This window comes from Pseudoliparis swirei, chromosome 24 (assembly GCF_029220125.1).
Source record: "Pseudoliparis swirei isolate HS2019 ecotype Mariana Trench chromosome 24, NWPU_hadal_v1, whole genome shotgun sequence".
Taxonomy (NCBI): Eukaryota; Metazoa; Chordata; class Actinopteri; order Perciformes; family Liparidae; genus Pseudoliparis; species Pseudoliparis swirei.
Genome location: NC_079411.1, coordinates 26407131 through 26433010, shown reverse-complemented (window position 1 = coordinate 26433010; position 25880 = coordinate 26407131). Strand labels below are relative to the sequence as shown.

At 39.2% G+C, this 25880-nt stretch overlaps 2 protein-coding genes across 10 annotated transcripts in view; both read left to right on the top strand.

Annotated features, from left to right (window-relative positions):
* The first annotated feature begins 24 nt into the window (after nt 1–24).
* On the top strand, nt 25–20339 carry sclt1 (sodium channel and clathrin linker 1). 9 transcript variants are annotated; one of them, XM_056410445.1, is made up of 22 exons: nt 25–111; nt 886–929; nt 2677–2744; nt 2959–3011; nt 3141–3213; nt 6726–6781; nt 7579–7717; nt 8733–8855; nt 9538–9603; nt 10913–10983; nt 11135–11225; nt 12455–12546; nt 12911–13088; nt 13216–13314; nt 15486–15557; nt 15683–15757; nt 15852–15994; nt 16090–16282; nt 17803–17999; nt 19112–19190; nt 19656–19751; nt 19864–20339. In XM_056410445.1, exons 2-22 carry the CDS (start codon nt 896–898, stop codon nt 19921–19923), a joined length of 2058 nt encoding a protein of 685 aa, XP_056266420.1. In that variant the 5' UTR covers nt 25–111; nt 886–895; the 3' UTR covers nt 19924–20339. The 9 variants fall into 9 exon arrangements, 8 of the variants coding, with proteins under 8 accessions (XP_056266420.1, XP_056266418.1, XP_056266419.1 ...); XM_056410443.1 differs by lacking the exon at nt 25–111 and adding an exon at nt 400–646; XM_056410444.1 differs by lacking the exon at nt 25–111 and adding an exon at nt 400–656.
* Nucleotides 20340–21127: 788 nt separating this feature from the next.
* The window catches only part of dnah6 (dynein, axonemal, heavy chain 6), a 70859-nt gene continuing 66106 nt past the window's right edge, over nt 21128–25880 (top strand). The window contains exons 1-8 of the mRNA XM_056409604.1: nt 21128–21194; nt 22833–22906; nt 23087–23266; nt 23605–23946; nt 24393–24527; nt 24626–24728; nt 24810–24873; nt 25663–25843. Coding sequence (XP_056265579.1) covers nt 21128–21194; nt 22833–22906; nt 23087–23266; nt 23605–23946; nt 24393–24527; nt 24626–24728; nt 24810–24873; nt 25663–25843 — 1146 coding nt within the window. The remainder of the gene's footprint in view (nt 21195–22832; nt 22907–23086; nt 23267–23604; nt 23947–24392; nt 24528–24625; nt 24729–24809; nt 24874–25662; nt 25844–25880) is intronic.

Here is a 25880-nt window from a genome sequence, read left to right as displayed (position 1 = left end):
TGATATGGGAGTAACGTATATGGTGTTATTTGTGGTTTCAGATTAGATTTTTCAATTCACACATCAACGAATTATCGAGAGGACGTTGTTTACCAACAGAAATCCAGTCGGGTAACCAACCTTTTTTTGTTGTTGTTAGCAAATCATGTGACGAGTTGGTCGAGAGCTGCACGATATCAAGCAACTATTACGTTATATCAATGTTATTTTTTGACAAACCATACAAGCTCATCGGGGTAAAAACTATATATATTTCCACTTTTAAAAAGTCTAACAATACACAAATTAAAAGATTGAATGTCTTCAGTTGAAGATATGTCGGACTAAAGCTATCCGACATAGAGCGGAACTGTTTTATGTTCCGGTTGTACAGACGGAAGCATTTCGGCGGTGCACGTCTCCATTGCCATTGGCTGTTGTGTGTATACTTCAAAACGGACGGCGCAACCTAATAGTAACGTAAACAATTACGGTTTGGTAGATTTTTTTTAAATAGACATTTCGAGTGAAAACCATCTCCGGTATAGTTTTATTTTTTAAGTTAGCCATTTATTTAATAACAGGGCAAACGGTTAAGTTAGCTCGCTGAGCTTGGCTGAGATTTATTCGTTCCCCCCCTCCAGCTAACGCTAGCTAGCTGCAACAGGTAACCACAGGTAGTTAATGTAAGCTACCCGTACACATTTAGCAGCTTTGCAAACTCGTTAGCAGAGTGCATGTGTTTTGAGAGATAGTTAAACTCCCGCACTTAACTTTTACCTTGAAGGACAGACGTTGACATGATTACTGCATATGCTTCTATAACAGCGTTATTATTCATGGTGCGTTAAACGGTAATCGTTTTTTAAAAACCTGCCAAACGCAAACTGTTTTGGTTGCCTCTAGACAGGAAGCCATGGAAGCGGAAGTGGAGTTTTTACGTGATCAAGGTAAGGACACACTCACAGGTGGCCAGGTGCGTTAGAATCGTCCAGCCCAAAGCCGTCTCAGAATCCGTTTATGGAAGATTTGTTTTCAGTTAACAAATTATTAGACCCAAATCAGAAGGACTATTATTCATAATCAGGGTTCGTACGGTCATGGAAAACCTGGAAAAGTCATGGAATTTCAAAATGGTCATTTCCAGGCCTGGAAAAGTCATGGAAAAAACTTAAATCATAAAGGTTTTGGAAAAGTCATGGAAATGTTGTTATATTCACATGTTCATTTACGCCGAGTATGAAATAATTAATATGTTTTTTATAGAAAGATGCTCAAAATATAAGCCGGCGTACTCTCAATACGCAACATTTTCTAAATTGTTCATGTTTATTCTGAGATTTCAGTTTGGTCATGGAAATTTGTTTTAAAGTCATGGAAAAGTCATGGAAATCCATTGGTCAAAATGTGTAAGAACCCTGTATAACTAATATGGGTCATTTATATGAAGTATGCTGTGATTTGTATTAGACTGCTATACAGTTATAAGTTAACTCAGGAGATGTCATGGTGTTGGTGCTCGTGAAGGCTAATGAGGCTAAATATATTCTCTAAAAAGTCTGTAAATTAACCACACGTGACGGTTAACCTGCTTCTGTGATTGGATGTCGCAGCCCAGCACACAGTGCGTTATCAGGGCTGTTGTTTTGCATTCATTAATTGTAAACTTGCTTATGTGTTCCTGAAACAGAAAAGGTTAGATATAGTTTTTTTAATCGTCCATTGTGATAAAACCACTCAGGATAAGTTTATCAAGGTAAATATCTATTTGTGGGAATATCATGATTTTTAAACCGGGGGAAATGGAGCCTAATTGAAAAAGTTCTGAATTTATCATGCAAGAAAGAGTTGACTCGCACATGTTTTCAATGTAAGACAATCCAAACAACTAACATTACAACAACAGAAATCCTTTATTCAAACAGAGTGACCTTATAATGACCTTATTCAAGATTGTGTGATTGTTTTGTTTTACTATGATGCAATAAAAATTTGTTTAAAAAACAATCTTCCTATTAATCAGAATAATTGTTAGGTACATTGTGACATGAACATTTTCCCTCACCAAGAATTACGAGGCATCCGGGACAGTTGGTGATACTGCAGTGATTATTTGACGTTATCCAAGGTATCCATGACAATATGACATTTTTGATGAATTGCTTTCACACGACAGCCAATTCAATGTTGATTTATTCACCCTGCCTTTCAGAGTAGGGAATAAGTCCCATTCACCTCCATGCAATAGGTCTCTATCCATCTACCAGCTTCTCTCTTCTCATTCATGGCCTCGGTCAAATTTCCAATCCGTTATTGTTTTAAAGTTTTGAAATACTCTGAACTTTTAATTAACTTCTAGCCTAAACGGTGACAGCTCTCAGCAGCACTGGGCACACCTGGTGGCGTACTTTCCAAAAACACCTGTAAACACATCCACCGTCGCTGGGAGTGTCCTTGAGCTGCCAGATATTTACCTCCAGATTACAATATTTGTAATGTTCCTTTTCTCCTATCTCTCATCCTGCTATGAATAATAAGTGACATGGTGAGTGATATTGTTTTAATGTGTGTGTGTGTGTGTGTGTGTGTGTGTGTGTGTGTGTGTGTGTGTGTGTGTGTGTGTGTGTGTGTGTGTGTGTGTGTGTGTGTGTGTGTGTGTGTGTGTGTGTGTGTGTGTGTGTGTGTGTGTGTGTTTAGTCAACAGACTAAATTCTGCTCTCAGCCAGTATCAGTATGGACAGCGCACACAGACGACACCATCTCAGGTACGAAGACAATCTGTTGTCGACTTGATAAACTAACGACGTTTTTTGCTTCTTATTATTCGGTATCTTCAGAAAACAACTTGTATTCAAATCACTTTGACTTTGTTCGGACATTATTTGAAAAGATATACACATATATATATGGGACTTTTTGATTAATTAAGGATTATTTAGTATTTCCAAGTGTTCGCTCTTCTGCCTCTCTGCTCTTCAGGCTGAGGAGGCGAGACGAGGAGAGTCTCCTTCGCCCTGGCTCTCGGACAGAAGGTGAGGCGCGATGACAGTCTTCCCAAAATATTGTTGTTTACAAGTCAGAGTTATGAGGACAACAACCGTCTGAGGATCCGTAAGTCCGTTTTGTGACTCAAGTGGCATGATTATGCATCTGCGTTGCAGTATAATGGCTCCCCTGATAGCGGAGTACGATCGGCACATGGATGAAATGACCGAACAGCTGCAGAGATACCAGGTGAAACAACTCAAATTAAATGTATACGGTGGAATTAAATATTATCCAAACACAATGAATGTTTGGACTTTATTTATAAATATACTGTTGAGATTCAATTCAATTCAGTTTATTTGTATAGCCCAATTTCACAAATTACAAATTTGTCTCGGAGTGCTTTACAATCTGTACACATAGACATCCCTGCCCCAAAACCTCACATCGGACCAGGAAAAACTCCCAAATAACCCTTCAGGGGGGAAAAAAAGGGAAGAAACCTGCAGGAGAGCAACAGAGGAGGATCCCTCTCCAGGATGGACAGATGCAATAGATGTAATGTGTACAGAAGGACAGATTTAGAGTTAAAATACATTCAATGAATATGACAGAGTGTATGAATAGTTCATAGTAGGCATATTCCACGATGGAGACCTCCACGATCCATCAGGCAGATGGCGGTGGGAGGAGGAGGGGCGGAGTCTCAACAGGACAGTGGCGTAGTCAGAGCAGGAATTCACGACCCAGACGATCCATCAGGCAGATAGATCTATGCCGCCTCATAGGGTCTGATGACCCCATGAGACGAAAGTCAAAAGGACTTCCGGGAGAAAGCAGAGTTAGTAACGTGTGATTGAGAGATGAAAATTCATCCTTAAGGAGAGAAAAAGAGGAGATAGGTACTCAGTGCATCCTAAAACGTCCCCCGGCAGCTATAAGCCTATAGCAGCATATCAAGGGGCTGGACCAGGGCAAACCTGATTCAGCCCTAACTATAAGCTCTGTCAAAGAGGAAGGTCTTAAGTCTACTCTTAAACGAGGTGACTGTGTCTGCCTCCCGGACTGAAATTGGAAGCTGGTTCCATAAAAGAGGAGCTTGATAACCAAAGGCTCTGGCTCCCATTCTACTTTTTAAGACTCTAGGAACTACAAGTAGTCCCGCATTTATTTAAGTAGCTCTAGTGGGCAATATGGTATTAGACTGATATACAGGCTTTGTAGGTTAAGAGAAGAATTTAAAGTGATTCTTGATTTACTGGGAGCCAGTGCAGAGTGCAGCTAGCAGGAGTGATGTGATCTCTTTCTTAGTTTTAGTGAGAACACGAGCTGCAGCATTCTGGATCAACTGAGGGACCTAATAGATTTATTAGAGCAGCCTGCTAATAAGGAGTTGCAGTAATCCGATCAACTCAAACGACGAACGTGAAAATTTTTTTTGCATCTTTTGAGACAAGAAGATGCTGATTTTTGAAATACGATTACGATGAAAGAATGCAGTCCTGGAGATTTGCTTTACGTGGGAGTTACAAGATATCAAAGACAAGATAACATTTTGGATGCCAATTGCTTTCACAGAATCCACATCATCCATGTTGATTTATGCTTGAATTTACAGAGTTGGTTGCTCTCCTCTGGTTTTATCGATAAATATAGTTGAGTGTCATCTGCATAACAATGAAAGTTTATCTGAGTCAAAGGAAGCATGTATAAGGTATATGGTTGCAGTATAAGGTAAAAATGGTCCAAGCACAGAACCTTGTGGAACTCCGTGATTAACGTTGGTGGTTATCGAGGCGTCATCGTTTATAAATATACTGTTGAGATATGCTGAGATAATGGGATTAATATGTAAAGATCTTGAATTATGCTTAATTGAGTACCTTAATTCTTTGTGAGGGCGAATATATGCCATAATTGATCAATAAATAAAAAAATCAAATTAATTTTTTATCATTGTGGCCACAAGATAAAAATTAACTGTAGCTAGTTTTTTTTAAACATTGTTGAAAAGTGATATTTTTGCTATATTCTGTCTCCTCCAGCCCTCCACATTCTATTTATTTTCACATTGTCAATTGTTAATATTTATTCTGTTCAGGTAGAATCCAATTGTACTATCTCAAGTTTCAAGTTTTTTTTTAGTTTTATTGTCCTATACAAGTATAATCGGTATTCGTGAAATTCTTAATGCAAAAAAACCCGACAGCAGTAGTAGACTAAAAAAGAATAAGAATGAAAAAATACTATAATATCCACACAAAAAAAAAGAAAAAGTAATATATATATATATAAAACAATGTAATAGAATATACATCATGGCAATATATATATATAAAACAATGTAATAAAACATCTCCTGCATCTTAGTGTCATTTATAATAGTTTTACATTCTTTATAAATGAAAGGAAAGACTTTAGATCGGAGAAATATCTAAGTCTTCTTTAATCATTGTGAATAAAGCCTCATTGTGTCTCCATTATAGTTATAAAGTAATATAAATTGTAATTCTTCCTCAAGTAAACTGACAAATTAATTATCAAAAGGATTCCAGAGTGTCTCATATTCTTTTAACCATTTTAAGTCGAAGTCACCTTCGCCCCTCTGTCCTGCTAAAATCTCCTTTATAAAACATTTTTATTATGGAATTCATTTTCCAAATTAAATTAATAAAGTCTCATTCATTTACTTACAGGGGGAATTTTGGATAAAAAGAGAGAGAGAGAGGCCAGGGTAAACAAACCGAGAGGCGCCGTCTGCTTTTCTCTGCCGAACGAGATCGGAGAAATATCTTAAGTTTTGTTTAATCATTGTGAATAAAGCCTCATTGTGTCTCCATTATAGTTTTAAAGTAATATAAATTGTAATTCTTTCTCAAGTAAACTGACAAATTAATTATCAAAAGGATTCCACATATTCTTTTAACCATTTTAAGTCGAAGTCACCTTCGCCCCTCTGTCCTGCTAAAATCTCCTTTATAAAACATTTTTATTATGGAATTCATTTTCCAAATTAAGAGAGACTCTGCCTAACGAGGACAAATCCCCTCTGAAGCCGGCGAATATTTAATATTAGTAAAGTATTTTTTGCACTTTTGAGTTTGAAATAATATTCCTATGTTCATCACGACTTTGAGAAACATTATTTCCTTTTTTTAAACTGCTCTATCACAATTTAATTGAAACCTTGATTCGTCCGCCTGTTGCTAGGAAGAAGGACTCGTATTGATCGCTTGATGGTTCTTTCATAAAAAGAAATAAAAAAGAGAGACTGGATTCTCAGACTCTCAAAAAATCTTGAAACCTTGAAGATAAAATTAATTTTAAGATTTGAATCGAGAGCATTCAACAGCTATAAGAACTTCAAGTTAAAACGAAGCACTCGGGCGACCTCGGGGCAGAAAGATCCGCAATCTGAGAATCATTTGTCTGCATTTAGATGTATTATATCACGGCCTTCTTCATAGAGATGAATTTAAATATGCCGATGCATTTTTAGGTTTGACAATACAACAGATTCAATGCAGCTTCAGGTAAAACCCGCCGCCCACGTCCGTTCTGCCGAGTGCAGATACCGAGACGCATCGTCATCTTCACTAAAGACCACGCATCCCTTTGATCGTGTTCTCCACACGCAAAACTCTTTAAAATGTGCAAATCTGGACTTTAATTTGATTTACAGGTGACCGCAAAAATGTGTGAGGGTGTTTTTTACGATTTAATAACCCGCTGTGGGTCTCCTTGTTTTACTTCAACAGGGGCTGATGTCAGAGGTCAAAGTGAAGTTGGAGAGGGTGGTCGAGGAGAACGAAAGGTAGAACAAAGTTCCACTGACACCAGTTGGCGTTAACCAAGCTTTTCTGTCATGGTATGAATACACTCCCGTACAAAAGTTTGGGGTCCACTTAGAAATGTCCTTATTTTTCAAAGAAAAGCACTGTTTTTATCAATGAAGATAACATTAAATTAATCATAAATACACTTTATATTGTTAATGTGGTAAATGACTATTCTCTGGTGTTTAATGAAGTCTCTACAGAGGTGTGTAGAGGCCCATCTCCAGTGTTCTAATGGTACATTGTGTTATCGCCTTAGAAGACTAACGGAGGGGTAGAAAACCCTTTCAAACTCTTTTTATGTGAGCGCAGCTGAAAACAGTTGTGCTGGTGAGAAAAGCTATAAAACTGGCCTTCCTTTGAGCCAGAAGTTTGAAGAAGAACATTAATATTTCAAATAAAAATCATTATTTCTAACCTTGTCAATGACTTGACTTTATGTTCTATTCACTTTGCAATTCATTTGATAAATAAAAGTGAGTTTTCATGGAAAAAACGACATTGTCTGGGTGACCCCGAACTTTTGAATGGTCGTGTATATTCTATAATTATTGTACAGTTAAGTGACTGATTAAACTTTTATGTGATATTCTATAATTATTGTACAGTTAAGTGACTGATTAAACTTTTATGTGCCACCAAAAAAATCAGATAACAGTGAGATAGTAGAAGAGTTTATTCCATCTCTCTTTGTTGATAATCAAGGTTGGCTGTAATTAAGGTTGTGGTATTTTGAAATCAAGAACTATCTCTTCTACCCTTCCCCCCCCCCCAGGCTCCATGCCGAGCTCAGGGAGTCTGTGGAGAAGCAGCTCCACGCCCTGCCGGTGGCTCCGGGGATGGAGGGCGGCACGCCGCTGGAGGAGGAGGCCATCGTCAGGAACCTCCAGGAACAGGTCCAGCTGTGTGAGCAGGTCTGTTTACGGAGAGGGGGTCACACTTATGGATCAGGAGGTTTTGTTGTCATCGTTAAAAAAAAGATACAGCGAATTTCAGTTTGTGACTCCGTCAGTTCAGCAGCAACCAGGTAAAAAGACACATGTCCGGTTTACGGTTTAATTAAAGACGATTAAATAAAATCATACTGGGAGTTGGATGAGAAGGAAAATGTGAATAATATATATTTTTAAATCTCTGTGTATTAAGTTGCTCTTTCAAGGTGTATGACAAGACTATTGCGCTGTTTGACTAACCGTAAATACTAAACTCACATTTAACCTTCCGTTAAAGTGGAGAATAAAAAATATATATTTATAAAAATAAAAAAATTAACATAGTGTTTATTAATTAACCTATGTGGTTTTTAGCCATTTTATATATATATTTATATATGTGTAAATATATGTATATACATATTTATTTATTTATATACATTTATATGTATATATATATTACATTTAGTTTCTTGAGTGTTTTATGTTTTTAAAAAAATATATTATTAGAATTTTTATTTATTATTATTTTTAACCAGGAAAAGTCTCATTGAGATAAAAAAGATCTCCTTAACTAGAGTGTCCTGGCCAAGACAGCAGGAGCACTTGAACAAAGTTTCAGACATACAACATAAAACAGTGACGGACAATAAAAAAGGAAAAACATTTTTTTAGATCACAGCATGAGTAAAAAAACAAGACGCAATGATTTATCGAGTAGTTGACTCGTGCATTAGAGTCGTTCGCTGTCGACAGCGACAACAACAGTTGGTCCCGGGGGCTCCAGACTATTTAGTGGCGACGAAATGCAACATCAAAATATTGCAGCAGTTCTCTTTTACAGACTTAGTTTCTGTCCTCCACTCGTCATCACGTCCTGTTTCAGCCCCTTAATGCACAGACACATGGATGCAGCTTGTAGTTAGTGAGTTGTTGACATGCATTAAGCCCCAGTGTGTATAGATGTGCCCGTGTGTCTGTGTGTGCTCTTGTTCAGGAGCGGCTGCAGGCCATGGAGCTGTGGCAGGCGACGGCCCTGGAGCTGGACCTCCTCCAGCAGGCCCACCGGGAGACAACCTCCGATGGACAGATCCACCATACCCAGAGACACCAGCTCCAGGTTCAGCATTTACACATGAACAAGCACGCTTTTTAATAATAATAATAATAATACAGGGTTCGTAGGGTCATGGAAAACCTGGAAAAATCATGGAATTTTAATTTCCAGGTCCGGAAAAGTCCTTGAAAAAAAATTAAATCGCAAAAAGTTTTAGTAAAGTCATGGAAATTTGTTTTATTCATATGTTTATTTACAGTTTGATTAAAATAATAAACATTTATATCAATATTTATTCTTTTAATCAAACTATTGTCTCATTCATTTGCCATTTAAGGTCATACTCATGTATATATATAATATTTATATATATTATATATATATATATGTATATATAACATAAATATATATATATATAGATACATATATTTATATTATATATATATTTATGTTATCCATATATATGTATATATATGTGTGTATATATATATGTATATACCGAGATTGGTCAATATGTGTATGAACCCTGATAAGAATACATTTCATCAAGGCACTTTACATTGTAAACACAAACTATAGAAGCAACAACAACAACAACACAAACAAGATATTTGGCCACTAGATGGAGCCATTCTCATTCAAATGAGGTTAATTAGAGCCGCCTGGCCTCAGTGATATAAGCGCGAGGTAATTACCAGCAGTTAACTTTTTATTGAGTGCCTCTTTTTTTCTTTCTCCGTCACAGGATCAGCTCGTTCAGTTCCAGCAGCACACACACAAACTTCAAGCGGCCAATCAGCAACTGGAATCGGTAAGTGATGGTTAATTAAAAGCCTGTTTAAAATCATGGCCTCCTAATTAGCCGCGGGATCTAGCACACTTCCTTTCGAAATTAACCCCCGCTCTAATATTTAATCTTGTAACTAAGTGAATCGGTTTTTTTCTCCAAATCACCCTGGTAGTTATTCTAGAACTGCCTCGTTATATAATGAACCGTCCACCCGCTTAGTAAACCTCTAACTACCAGCACATACTTTCACGCACTCTCTGACACACTCACAGACTCATATGAATACACTTGGTAAGGTGAGGATGTTTATTGTCAACAACAACATAAACATACAATGCAATTAAGTTGGCGACTCATCAGTCAGTACAGCAGCATTTATATATTTAAAAACAAATATATATATATATAAACAAAAATATATATATTTATATTTATTATATATATATATTTTTACATTTAGTTTCTTGAGTGTTTTATATTTAATTTTTGTATTCATTATTTATTTATTTTTACAAACATGTATAAAAACGCTACGAGAGGACATTTCTCATTTAAAACAAGACATTTAAACATAAATAAAACATAAAACATAAAAAACAGGCATTAGTGGCTTAAAGGGGAACAAGTGTCGTGTAAATGAGTATTTTGGTTCCCCTGCTGGAGGAAACTGCTCTGGGGAAGAAGATGTTCCTCAGCCTGTTAGTCCAGGTTTTTTAATAGTCCGGAATCTTCTTCCTGAGTCACGGTTTAGGCTCTTTTTTTTACTGTCATTGGAGATTAAAGTGTACAGTGTTGTGCATATATATATATATATTTACAGACATTACTATACAAACCCATGAATGCACGTGCATGCCTTGTTTGTACTTACAGGGTAACACTATATCCCACTGATGTATTTTTAATGAGAGGGAGCCCCGGGCTCTCCCATCTCTGACTCCTCGCATAAGCAGCTTTTATTTTGTGAGAGTCAGAATCTCCTCTGGCTCCGCCAGTGTTTTTCGTGAAAGTATTTTATTTATTTTTAAAGGCTGGTGTTTTAGAGTCATGTCTTTTAATAATAATATACACTTTTATTAATCCCCAAGGGGAAATTAGTTCTCTGCATTTAACCCATCCTTCGTTTATAGAGGGGGCTGCTGTGAGCGCCCGGAAGCAACTGGTGGTTCAGTGCCTAGACGAACACAACCCACTTGTTTGCGGGACGGCCCTCTTACCCCACTGAGCTAAAGCCACCCGCCTTGCGGACCCACGACACGACGGTTGAGGTTTGAAGGACGCCTCTTACCTGACTAAAAGCCGCCCGTCTTGTCTCTCTTGCTACACGCAGACCAGCCGGCAGTTTCTGGAGACGGTGACGGAGCAGAACTCTGAGATGGAGGAGCTACACGGCCAGCTCAGGTAACCAGGTGCATCCGATATGCAACACGGTGGCGGCCAGCTGCCCTTTGCTCCGCCACGTGAAATGACGTGGCGGGCCGGATTCGGCGGTCGGGTGTCTCTGTTGTTTAACTCTTGAGCTCTTTGTTCACTCGCTGTCATCCCGACGCAGGCAGGCCAAAGCGGAGCTGAGGACGGCCACAGCCCGGCTGGACGAGATGACCACGTTATTACAAAATGTCCAGGACAAGATGCAGAGACGGGTGAGAGAAGGTTAAAGAAAATTACAGAAACAAATGTATCGTCTGTCCATCAAATGGAAACACACTTGGATCATCTTAAAGGGGATTACCAACTAAATTAAAGAATTCCAGTATGTTATTTCCATGGCCTGGAAGTCAAAGGGAACACATATATATATATATATATAATTATTTTTTTAAATATATATATATATATATATTTATATACCGTATACATATATATATATGTGTGTGTGTATATATATATATATATATAAATATATATATATGTATATACCGTATACATATATGTATATAGAAATATATATATTTATATACCGTATACATATATAGATATATATATTTGTTTAATATATATTTATATACTGTGTATATATATATCTACATATATGTGTATATATATTTATATACCGTATACATATAATTTTCTGTAATGCAATTAAAAAAACAAAAATGTCATGCATTCTGGATTCATTACAAATCAACTGAAATATTGCAAGCCTTTTATTTTTTTAAATATTGCTGATTATGGTTTACTTAGAAAACTCTAAAATCCTATCTCATAAAGATTTATAACAGCTGAGTGTTTGTCAAGGCTCAGGAAACCCTGCAGGTGTTTCGAGTTAATTAGACAATTCAAGTGATTTTAATAAAAAGTTTTAGTTGGATTTGTTGTTGTAAATGAAGAAGAAATGAATTTTATTTTTTTTTTTTTTTAATTGCATTACAGAAAATAAAGAACTTCATCACAATATTCTAATTTTCTGAGACAGTCCTGTATATATAAATATATATATTTTTTAAATATATATATTCATATACCGTATACATATATATATATATATGTATATTTTTATATATATATATGTATATATACTCAGAGTATTTACCCGGGTGCTTTCAGTTTCATCTATAAAATATTTCCACATTCACTGTCTGTAAAGCTATTTTGGACTATGCTCTTAAATTGGAGTTTTCGCACTCTAGTTTGGGGATTTCCAAAAGAGTCGTTCACATTTTACTCATATCTTTGGACTGTCTTAGACGGATAACATCTTTTATATATATTTTTTTTAAATAGCCTTATTGTGTTTTGGGGTTTTCACTTTGCCGATGGTCATTATTGGGGATAATGAATAAAACGGTTGATCCGGTTAATTCACATCAAAATCAATAGTAAGAAATATCTGTGTTTGTGTGTGTGTGTGTGTGTGTGTGTGTGTGTTTAGGAGGAAGACGTGGCGGAGGCTCAGGGCCGAGAGGACGCAGCAGACCGGCGCCTCCAGCAGCTCCAGGCGGCGTTGGCCCAGCTGGAGGCCAGGTGAGCGAGAGAAACTCGTTTCAATAACTCGTGTCATGGGTTCCGATGAGGTCAGGAAATTGTATAAAATATCTGACTTCAGCAGATGCAATTTCAGCATATTTTACAAATGGGCTCACTAGACGTGATCACACCACACATACATATATATATATATTCCAATTTGACTTGAAATACATATCGCAGGAGCCCGATGACAATTTAAAGAAGGTTGCTGAGCTTCTTGAAGAAGCGAGCTGTCGCAATCTTTTTGGGAAGTCGCGGAGTTTCACATTGAAATGACAGCTGAGCCAAGCAGTTCTCTCTCTCTCTCTCTCTCTCTGGTACTCACTTTTTTTTCCCCCCATTTTTTCTCTCCCGCCAGACTCAAAGCGGCGACTCACGAGGCGGAGGCAGTTCGGCGGGATCAGACCGTGTGGGAAAGGAAGGTAGGCGAGCTGCAGGCTCATTGCTCCGCCCTCGAGGACCAGAAGTACGAGGCCCTGGCCAAAATCCGGGAGAGCGTCCAGCTGGCGGAGGAGGCGGCGCTGCAGAAGGACCAGGTGACCGTGGCCGCCGTCTGGCGCCGCTCCGCGCAACTAAAATATGTTTTTCCCCTCAACTTCTGAACTTTTTTTCCCGCTGACATGTGGCGCCGCATGTTTTTTTTTTTATCCTCGGTGGCCTCAGGCTCTGCTCAGAGAGAAGCAGAAGATGGAGGAGCTCGAGAAGACCAAGGAGGCCATCAGACAGCTGATCCAGGAGGCTGCAGTCCGCACCAGAAAAGAGGTGATGTCATAGAAAGAGGTGATTTATTGAAGAGGTGTAAAGAGGTAATGTAATGAAAAGAGGTAATTTAATAAAAAGAGGCAATATAAAGAAAAGAGGTAATAAATGTAATGAAAAGAGGTAATTTAATAAAAAGAGGTAATTTAATAAAAAGAGGTAATATAAAGAAAAGAGGTAATTTAATAAAAAGAGGTAATATAATATAATGAAAAGAGGTAATGTAATGAAAAGAGGTAATTTAATAAAAATAGGTAGTTTAATAAAAAGAGGTCATATAAAGAAAAGAGGTAATTTAATGAAAAGAGGTAATATAATACAATGAAAAGAGGTAATGTAATGAAAAGAGGTAATGTAATATCATTAAAAGAAGTAATATAATAAATAAAGAGGTAATATAATGTAAAGAAAAGAGGTAATTTAATAAAAAGAGGTATTATCGTATAAAGAGGTAATATAATGTAATAAGAAGAGGTAATGTAATTAAAAGAAGTAATATAATGTTTTGAAAAGATGTAATATAATATAATGTAATGTAACAGTCATTGCAATAAGCTTTTTCCTCTCAATGCCCTCGATTTTTTTTGTTTTGTTCACATACCCAATGTTCTGCATCATTATTAAAACCACCATATGGTGTCAAGATATTTGGTTCCAAAACTCTACACTTAAATTATTTTAAATTATTTAATATCCCTAAAAAATAAACCAACAGCAACCCCCTGATTCATCATGCGCTTAACGCGGAGGCACGACCTCGAACTGCCCCCCCCCCCCCTAACCTCCGTCAGAGACCTGGTGATTAACGCTGAATTAATGGGCCTCCGTCATCTCGCCCTTAAATGGTTTAATCCCGTTAATGAAGCCGAGCGCCGGCTGCCGTCTTCGTCTGCTTGCCTTCCACACATGATGTGATGTAAGAGTCACTGTTGGTGCGTTTCAGGACATTAGAGACCTTCCCTCTTTCACTTGAGGAGAAGTTTATATCCTTAATCTTCCACCCCCCCTCCTTCATCTTTACTTGAAATAAGTATGTAGAATTTAAGAATTAATCCCCAAAACTGCTGATGCTGGTATTCTGACCTCGGACACACCGGAGGTTTTAAGTCCCACGAGGGTTTAAGTTTCCCCCAAATAAAGGTGTGTGTGTCCAGAGTTATCTAGTATTCAGCGAGGCTTGGAACATTGACATACCTGTTGTTGTTTTTTGTATCACAGTTTAAAAAAAAGTACTTTATTCTTTACTGAATTCCAGTTAATTCCTCGCAAGTCATGCAGGGTTCGTACGGTCATGGAAAACCCGGAAAAGTCATGGAATGGAATGTATAAATGGTTATTTCCAGGCTTGGAATATTCCTGGGGGGAAAAAATCCGGAACGTTTTAGAAAAGTCATGAAAATGTGTTGTTTTCATATGTTAATTTACACGATATATATACTGTATGCTTGTGGAATCCTAATTGTTAGTTTAAATACGACATTTTCTCACATTTTCATGCGTACACCAGAGATTTCACAAAATGTTTGGTCATGGAAATCTGGTTTAAAGTTGTGGAAATCCTTTTTTATTTCCAGGCCTGGAGAAGTCCTTGAAGAAAAAAAAATGTAATCTCAAAAGTTTTCTAAAAGTCATGGAAATGTGTTGTATACATATGGTCATTTCTTCAGTATCATTAAAAGAATAAACATGAATTTATATATATATAATAAATATTATATATATATATATATATATTTATTTATTCTTTTAAATAAACTATTGTCTCATTCATTTGTGTCATTTGAGGTATCGACACTCATGTATGTACTGAGATTTCACAAAATTGTTGGTCCTAGAAATTTGGTTTAAAGTCCTGGAACTCCATTGGTCCACATGTGTATGAACCCTGATCTGATTGGTCCACTGCCACAGATCTTTGATGTTATAGGCTTGGTTGTTGTAATGGAAAACAACTTTTTCCTGTATATACATATGCATATACAGTATATATGTATAGAGAAATATATATGTGTATGTAAAACTTTTTCCCGCCCAAAAAAAATGTTTTCAATTTACCCCCAACTGCTGAGTTAGGTCCTCAACCCGAGTTCCTGTTTGCTCTCCATAGAATCACGAGCTCGTGTACTTCCCATATCCGGGCGCTCCCTCTGAAGCTGTGACTTTCTCGCCAACAGGTGGATAACGTGCGTAAGCAGTGCAACGCTCAGATCCACCGTATGGCCGAGGAGCTGTCTGCTCTGCAGCTGGTGAGAACCCGGCTCCTTGAGGAAGACAAATCCCCTTCAACATCACATTTAATCCCTTTCTCTTTTTTTTTTTTAATCTCCACCTGTCTGCTCATGTGTTTTTTAATGTCCATTGTTCGCTCTAGGAGTGTGCCGATAAAGAGTCTCGCATTGAAAAGTCCCTGCGAGAGAGGAAAGCCGTGGAGGAGGAGCTGGAGAAGGTATTTAATGACGTTTAAACCACGAGGAAGAAGAAGTTTCCATCTCGTTTTATTAAATGATTTGTAAAAATAGATTTTTGTGTTGCTTTTTGAGGTTTATAAGGAGGGCCGGGCTGAGCCCGAGTTCAGGAAGATGGACGCCCTTCACCAGAGGTGTCTGGACGCGGAGCGGAGGAAGGAAGACGTGAGCCTCACGCTGCAGAGCACGCAGAGCAAACTGAAGAAGACGGAGGTGGAGTGAGTGTAACGCGGCATTGCGTGCGCTCCACCTTTTACTCCTACTTCCTTCGCACGGTGGGAAGTGGCGTCCGTCAACACGTATTCTCTCCCAGCTGCGGCGAGGAGCTGCAGCGCTGCCGGGAGGAGGCGCGCCGGCTGCAGGGCGCTCTGGCCGCGGCCCGGGACGACTGCGTCGGCGTCAGCGAGGAGCGACTCCTGCTGCAGCGGGAGAACTCGCAGCTCTGCAAGGAGATGGGCGAGCTGCGCACGACCGCCGCGCTGGTCCAGAAGAAGGCCCGGCAACAGGTGACCTCACGGGGGTGGGGGGGGGGAGGAGAGGTGGGGGCGGCGGTTATACCAGAGGGAGAGAGAGGGCGAGAGGGCGTTGGTTATAACAGAGGGAGAGAGAGAGAGGGAGAGAGAGAGGGAGGGAGAGAGTCGGTTATAACAGAGGGAGAGGGGGAGAGAGAGTCGGTTATAACAGAGGGAGAGGAGAGAGAGAGGAGAGAGGGAGCGAGAGAGGGAGAGGGAGAAGGAGAGAGAGAGAGTCGGTTATAACAGAGAGAGGGAGGGAGAGAGAGAGGGCGTCGGTTATAACGGAGAGAGAGAGAGAGAGAGGGAGAGAGGCGTCGGTTATAACGGAGAGAGAGAGGGAGGGAGGGAGGAGAGAGAGGACGTCGGTTATAACAGAGGGAGAGAGGGAGGGGAGGAGAGAGAGAGGCGTCGGTTATAACAGAGGAGAGAGAGAGGAGAGAGAGAGGAGAGAGAGGAGCGGTTATAACAGAGGAGAGAGAGAGGAGGGAGGAGGAGAGAGAGGGCGTCGGTTATAACAGAGGAGAGAGAGGAGAGAGAGGAGGGTTATAACAGAGGAGAGAGAGAGAGGCGTCGGTTATAACAGAGGAGAGAGAGAGGAGGAGAGAGAGAGAGAGCGGTTATAACAGAGGGAGAGAGAGAGGGAGGGAGGGAGAGAGAGAGAGGGCGTCGGTTATAACAGAGGGAGAGAGGGAGAGAGAGAGGGAGAAGGAGAGAGAGGGAGAGAGAGAGAGTCGGTTATAACAGAGGGAGAGAGGGAGAGAGGGAGAGAGAGGGCGTCGGTTATAACAGAGAGAGAGAGAGAGGGCGTCGGTTATAACAGGGAGAGAGAGAGAGAGAGAGAGGGAGAGAGAGAGGGCGTCGGTTATAACAGAGGGAGAGAGAGAGAGAGGGAGAGAGAGAGGGCGTCGGTTATAACAGGGAGAGAGAGAGGGAGGGAGGGAGAGAGAGGGCGTCGGTTATAACAGAGGGAGAGAGAGAGAGAGAGGGCGTCGGTTATAACAGGGAGAGAGAGAGAGGGAGAGAGAGAGGGAGGGAGAGAAAGAGAGAGGGAGAGAGAGAGGGCGTCGGTTATAACAGAGAGAGAGAGAGAGAGGAGAGAGAGGGCGTCGGTTATAACGGAGAGAGAGGGAGAGAGAGAGGGCGTCGGTTATAACAGAGGGAGGGAGAGGAAGAGGGAGGGAGAGAGAGAGGGCGTCGGTTATAACAGGGAGAGAGAGAGGGAGGGAGAGAGAGGGAGGGAGAGAGAGAGGGCGTCGGTTATAACGGAGAGAGGGAGAGAGAGAGAGAGAGAGACGGTTATAACAGAGGGAGGGAGAGAGAGGGAGGAAGAGAGAGAGAGGGAGGGGGAGAGAGAGAGACAGGGGGGGGGGGAGAGAGTGAGGGAGATGGAGAGATTTCACAAAATATTTGGTCATGTTAGTTTGGTTTAAAGTCCTGATCCACTGGTCACCATGAGTATGAACCCCAGTATGAAAGCGAGCTGACCTAGTAGCCCCCCCCCCCCCCTCCAGCTCTCTCAGATGGAGCAGGAGCACAGCCTGAAGGAGCACGGGCTCGATGCCCGCGTGCAGCAGCTGGAGGAGAGCAGCCTGAGCTCCAGAGTGGATCTCACGCGCCTCCTGACGGCGCAGCAGAAAGTCACCCAGCGCTGGAAAGAAGAAGCCAAGAACCTCGTGCAGGCCTTGGAGACTAAAATCACCGGGCTCAAGTAAGAACCGGCGGGGATAGAAGAATGCAAGAAGGATGCAAGACGTGCGCTGAGGAATGGGCCTCGTGTCTGAAACGTTGCCCGTTTCAAAAAAGAAAAGGGAATATAATCGGCCTGATGAGACGATGTGCAGCGGGTACGGAAAGTATTCAGACCCCTTTAAAATGCCCACGCTTTGTTTCATTGCGGCCATTTGCTAAAATCAAAAAAGTTCATTTTATTTCTCATTAATGTTCACCCGGCACCCCATCTTGACAGAAAAAAACAGAAATGTAGAAATTTTTGCGAATTTATTAAAAAATAAAAACTGAAATATCACATGGTCAGCATGAGTTAATATGAGTGTCACAGCAAAGGGTCTGAATACTTCTGACCACGTGATATTTCATTTCTTCTTTTTTAATAAATGTGCACAAATTTCTACATTTCTGTTTTTTCTGTCAAATGTAAAGATGTTTGCAAATTTATTAAAAAAGAAAAACTGAAATATGACATGGTCAGCCTGAGAGTTAAATATGAGTGTCACAGCAAAGGGTCTGAATACTTATGACCGTGTGATATTTCAGTTTTTCTTTTTTAAGAAATTTGCACACATTTCTACATTTCGGTTTTTTTCTGTCAAGAGTGAACATTAATGAGAAATAAAATAAACTTTTTTGATTTTAGCAAATGGCTGCAATGAAACAAAGAGTGGATGTCGGTGTGGTGAGTTTTTAATGTGAAGCACTGGGGCACAAAAAGAGCTCAAAGACTTCTGGTCAAACTGCTAAATGAAGCGTACAATGAAAACCAGTCGAATGGAACATAGTGGATTTCTGACAGACACATCGGGACATGTGTTTAAATGTTATAGGAATCTTTACTACAAAAAGTAAAATTCATCACTTCTCATACTGCCTGTGGAATTGTGTTTTATTATTAGTGTAGCAGTTATATCACTAACAAATAAAGTGGAGCAAGAAAGATTTTGATCAGTTAAATAAAAAATGACATCTATACCAACCAGATCTGTATTGGACATATTGTACATGTTAAAATATATTTTCTTTTTAATGCTTGACAAATGTTTCAGCTCTGATAAAATAATGCATCTCCGTTTATGTCTATTTCAGAGCGGAGCTGAATCGGCAGAAACAGCGTTCACACGATCTGGAGATGCAGCTTGAAACTTACCACAACTCTGTTGCTGAGGTTTGTGTAACACACACACACACAACACACATGCACACACAACCGTGCAGCTTGATTTCCCAGTACACGGGTGGTCGGTGTAAAGGGGAGATGACATGGTGAGCAATTCTGAGAAGATTCTGGTCTTTATAAAAAGAAATGTTCACAGAACGCACATTGAAATGAAACAAGTTTAGTATAAGTCCCCAAGGAGAGACACTAACTATTAATGTGACCATTCACTCACAATTTCTGCCTATTTTTTATTTATTTTTAGATGTGAAGCTCACATTTAATAACAGTAGCCTTAAAAAAAATGTATTCCATGGTGATGTTTAATGATACTCACACCATATGTTCCTCAGCACTTCAGTTCACACAAAACAAAAAAGCTTTTCACGTAGTTTTTATTTGTTTGGCTCACACAATTAGTTATGGTTTGAGTCCAAGTAACGTGTGTGTGTGTGTGTGTGTGTGTGTGTGTAGTATGAGAGGCAGCTAGTGGAGTATCAAGAGAAGACGAGTCGTCTCCAGAGACGACTGACGCAAGCTGAACAAAGGGCAACTGCTGCGACACAACAGGTATGGGCTCATCGTGACTCTCACGTGGAGGGATGTGCATTTCCCAGTTTCTCACCTCATTTGATGTTGACGTCAATAATTTGTCACGCTTTTGTGTTTTTTATTTCCACAGCTGAGTATGTTGACATCACAGCGAAGGAAAACAGCCATGGTCGAACCGGAGACTTTATAACAGCGACTGTCGCTGTGCTATAGGAAAAACAATACATAGCTATACGTGTTTAGAGTTTGTGTTGATATTTTTATTATTATTATTATTATTATAATAATTCTTATAATTGTTATTATTATTATTATTATCTTTATTTAAAAGGGACCATTTGATGCACTGTACCAGCTTGTAGCTACAGCTATTTTGCATCTGTAGTCCCTTGACAGAGCATAACAAACATAAAACAAGAACAAACAGCACAGTAAATAAAGACATGTGACAACAATGGTGTTGTCTGTGACCTGGTTATTGGATGGCATGACAATATGTCGTCATTGTGTGCACTAATGTGCCAAATGTTGTGAATTATATTAGAATCGAATGTGTCTGATGTATAGTATGTAATAAATAAATAAAAATAAACTCCTTTAAATACACTCTGGTCTTTGTTGTGTACACAGAAATGTGGTTAAATGGAATTAAAACGCTTTGCGGCTCTGCCTTTGTCAAACTGCCAAGACGCACTGCATGCTGGGAGATAGTTGTGTTGCTAGGATACCGTAAACCACAGCTCCGGGTCGGCGCGTTATAGATGATAGTTTATAGTTTCACGAAGTTTAGTTGAGTATCATCAGCACGCGTTAAGAAGTCAAACTAAATATTTAGTCAGAGCTGAGGATTTTATACGGTAGGCATGTTTTAATACCTCAGTCACTTCACAGATATTCGTTTAAAATGTTTTAAAGCTAATTTAACGTTATAGTTAGGTTCGCGTTAATTAACTAAGCTAACTGTTAGGTTAGTTAGTTAATTAGCGACCGTCATTTTTAACAGCAGTTCAAAATACACGGTATTTTACTCAGAATACGCCGTTTTGTTGGTTACTGGGTTGTTTTATATCAGGGCTGTATATATTTCCATGGCTTGCTGTCGTTTTAAATGTATTATCGTTAACTTACAAGCTAAGGCTACCGGAGCATTTGACCGTTGCAGTAACCCCGGAGCACATTAAACATCAACGTGTCAACAAATGTTCCTCTACTGTGAGACGTTAATATGACTTTACCTAACGTTACTTAAATAAAACAACGTGTCTAATGTGTCTGTTTCAGTAACCTGCCCCTGACGTTTACTACCGTCCGAAGATAACTGAGTTATTGTGACGTCACTAACGGACGCCGTCCCTCACCGCGCCTCACAGCCGGTAAGGACTCCCGGTGGCGCCATGGCGTCCGGCACGGCCACCCCGAGGACCGCTCCGCTGAGCCCCGGGGAAACACGGAGCTCCAGAGGTAGGTCTGCCGAATGAAGCGCACTTCAGGGTTTAAGTTTCGTCTGACGTGTTTCGTTGTTTAAGTTCTGACACGTAACGTCTGGGAGGTTATGTGGGACGTGCTGGTCGAGGCAGTTGACGGGTTTAAGTTTTTTTGTCTTCTTTTTTCGTAATTTAACAATATGTGACAATACATTAAAGTAATCGAGAGTACGAGTGTTGGCAGAACTAACTAATATAAGGACTGCAAATTGTAAATATGGATAGAATGCATTGTAGTGTTTACAATTATGACAAGTATATATATATATTATATATATATGTGTATATATATGTGTGTGTGTATATATATGTGTATATGCGTATATATATGTATGTGTATATATATTTATGCATATGTATATATATATACTGTATATATATATGTGTGTATATATATATATTATATATATATGTGTATATATGTATGTGTGTGTATATGTATATATATTTATGCATATATATATATTTATATGTGTATATATTATATATATATGTGTATATGTGTATATATATACATATATATGTGTATATATATTTATGCAGATGTCTATATATATATACTGTGTGTATATATATTTATATGTGTATATATATTATATATATACTGTTCAGAAAATGAATAATGATGAAGTTCTTTATTTTCTGTAATGCAATTTGTGGAAAAAATATATGTATGCATTCTGGATTATTACAAATCAACTGAAATATTGCAAGCCTTTTATTTAATATTGCTGATTATGGCTTACAGCTTAAAAACTCTAAAATCCTATCTCATAAATTTAATATTTCCTCAGACCAAGTAAAAAAAGATTTATAACAGCTGAGTGTTTGTCAAGGCTCAGGAAACCCTTGCAGGTGTTTCGAGTTAATTAGACAATTCAAGTGATTTGTTTAATACCCTACTAGTATACTTTTTCATGATATTCTAATATTTAGAGATAGGATATTTGAGTTTTCTTAAGCTGTAAGCCATAATCAGCAATATTAAAAGAATAAAAGGCTTGCAATATTTCAGTTGATTTGTAATGAATCCAGAATGCATGACATTTTTTTTTTTTTTATTGCATTGCAGAAAATAAAGAACTTCATCACAATATTCTAATTTTCTGAGACAGTCCTGTATGTGTATATGTGTATATATATGTATGTGTATATATATATATTTATGCATATGTATGTATATATATATATACTTAGAGCTTTAAAAATGTAATGCATTATTGTTATTGTTATATGTGTGTATATGTATATGTGTGGAGAAATATATATATGTATATATGTGTATATACATATGTATATACAGTATATATGTATGGTTAAATATATGTTTGTGTATTTAAATATGTATGGAGAAATATATATATTTGTGTATGTGCATATATATTTCTCCATTAACCAATTACAACCACCAACAGTGATACTCACTAGAATATTAACATGTTGTCACTTATTGGCAAAATATGAAAATTGAAGACGTACAACCTGTAAGTCGTGGCAGCTGAGCTTCCCACAGGAAGTGCCACATTTGGAGCCGGCTCCTCCTGAGCCTCGCTGAGTCAACGTGTTGATTCAGTGCCGATGGTAAATTTAAATTCCCATTGACATATTTTCCCAGATCGGCTGCAGCTCCCTGAACTACCAAGCTCCACCGACATCTCACCGAGGCCTCCAGCTGTTCGAGACACACAGGTGAGACTTGGCAAAATCTGATCAAGCTGCTAAAATAAAATATCATCTCCTGAACACTCAATGTAGTACTTCCCATGTATTAATATATAAGCTATAATCCTTCGCTCAGTCCAAATGTTATTGCAGTATCTCGATGTGGCACATTTTTTTGTAGACGTCACTTTCTTCTCATTTGTCCAGGCTGTGCTGAAAAGACGCGTCACAAGGAAACGAGCGAGCATCCAACAGTTAAAAGACCGCGAGCGGATGTTTTTTCCAGGCTGGCACACTCAGTCACCGTCACCTCAACTGACGGAGCAGCCACACAGGCGGCGTGACAGATCGCCCCTCCACCTGCCTGCTCTGAAATCCAGGACCAAGGTCAGTGACGGACTTTTGAAAGAAACGAAAAAATAAACATTGCTTGAAAAATATCCATATCGAGCACGGCAGACAGATCCTCAAAAGTATTTTGACACTTAAATTATAAAGTATAAAATAAAGGCATTTATAAAACCCCCAAGACCTTTAAAAATGTGCCGAATGTATCAAGTTTCCAGGTTTACCTCCCAGTCAAAATACCTGGTGACAAAAAGATGAATCTTGCTTTTCTGGCAGAAGCTTGAAAAATACTTTTTTAAAGGCCCAATTAATTGTGTATTGACTTATAATAATCCCTGCGCGGGAGGCCATTCATCTGTCATCGTGTCTCTTCCCAGGATATGGTGTCAATCGGTCATCCTCCCAATTCGTCCTCATCCCTCGAGAGTCGTCGACGTGTGCACATTCCCTCCAAAGCGCGACGCATCGACGACAAAAAGGACACGTTCTTGATGAAATGCGCTGGAGGCGTGATATCGGTGAACAGCAAGGACGTTGAGTTCATAACCTCCGAGCAATGGGACGAGGAGCGTGACTTCCACTCCAGGCTGATCCGCATCCCCTTCTTTGCCAACTTCAAAAAGTTTAAACCATTTTATCTCTGGCGCACTAAAATTCGCGCCAAGAAGTTTGGAGCGGCCCGGCTGTCCCTCCGAAAGCACTTGTTTTTTAACAGTCAGGTATGTGACAGTGGATTTCCTCCTAATGTTATAATGATCTTGAATATGGAATATCACACTCTGTAAACTAGACTCTCGGTAGAGCGCATGCCTTTGCATATCACAAGATTGGGCATGAAATTATGAACATGTTGGCATTAGCTGCATGCCAATTGGATATAAATTGACCGCGCTATGGTAAAAAGAAGATTTTGACCTTTTCATGACCGTGACCTTTGACCCGATCGATCCCAAAATTGAATCAAATGGTCCCCGGATAATAACCAATCATCCCACCAAATTCCATGCGATTCGGTTTAATATGTTTTGAGTTATGCGAGTAACACGCATACAAATAAATACACGGCGATCAAAACATAACCTTCCGCATTTTCAATGCGAAGGTAAAAAACCTCTTAAGTTTTCAATATTGTATTTATTAATCAACAGTTGTATATGTAATACAGTTTCTAGGTGCTGCACTGATTGACATCAGGACCATGTGTAATCCAATCAGTGACGTCGGCTTGTGTCACATGGAGACAAAACACACGTACACACTGCAGGAGTTCCGGGACACGCAGTTAAAACGAGTACAAGAGGTGAAATGTTGCACCTATACATACATCGGTACAGATGTTTTGTTTGACGTGCGCCTCCTCAGATGCTCATTGGCCCATTTTGTATTCATCATTATCAGGTAACGAGCGACTTGAGTAAGTTCCGAGAGCTGGTGAAGGAGGTGACCGTTTGTGCAATCCAAAATTTCATGACGGAATTTCGAACCCAAAATAATAATGCAGGTGCGTGCACACGTTTGGAGACACTGGAGAGTACATACCATCATGGTAAAAAGTGTTGACGGTATGCGTTGTGTGTCACAGCTGTGAATGAAGAGACAATTCTCGGACGGATGACAGAGGAATCTCAGGCCAGCCGACGATTCTGGTAAGTCATTATTTAATTTTTTTAAATTCTCTTTATACTTTCTGTCTCTAGTTTTGGATCAGACTTACATGTTGTTGTTGTTGTTTGTATAACAGTAAAGAAAAACAACTTTATTCTGTACTGAACTACAGTTAAGTCATGCAGGGTTCGTACGGTCTTGGAAAACCTGGAAAAGTCATGGAATGGAATTTGTAAATAGTTTATTTCCAAGCCTGGAAAAGTCACACAAAAAATTGGAAAAGTTATGGAAATGTGTTATGTTCATATGGGCATTTACACTGAGTTTTAAATAATTAATTTGCTTTTAGAAGAAAGACGTTCTAATTATAAGCCCAGCATATGCTCTTTCATACTCGCACATTTTCCGCACTGCAAGTGAACGCACCTTAACTGAAAAGACATAAATGTTTATTCTTTTAATCAAACTATTCTCTCATTCATTTGAGTCATTTAAGGTTATATATACTGTATGCTTAGGAATTCTCATTGTTAGTTTAAATACGACATTTTCTTACTTTTTTATGAATACACCGAGATTTCACAAAATGCTTTGGTCGTGGAAATTTGGTTTAAAGTCCTGGACTCCCATTGGTCAACATGTGTGTGACCCCTGGTCATGGCACTACATCCATCAGACACAGCCGTTGGTAATATTAACAGCTCCACCGGTCATTGCTCATCTGTGAATACAACAAAACATTATGCTGTAAAAATAAATAAATAAAGAGTCTTGTGACATATCCATCACATTAACCCAACTCGTCTCTTCTCCGCCCCTCACTTCCCCAGCTTCGTCCGTCTCGTTGACCACATGGTCGCGAACACCTTACACGCCCTCGTGGTGAACACAGTGGCCACGCTGCTGGCTGCGCTCCAAGAGCAGGTACGACAAACGCCCAGCCACGCCTTCATTCAGAGCTGGAGGCGGAGCTCTGAGGTCGACCCTGCCGAAAGAGAGGCGAGTCAGGAGGTGTGTATTGTGGTATTATTTCCAGTAAAACCACGGT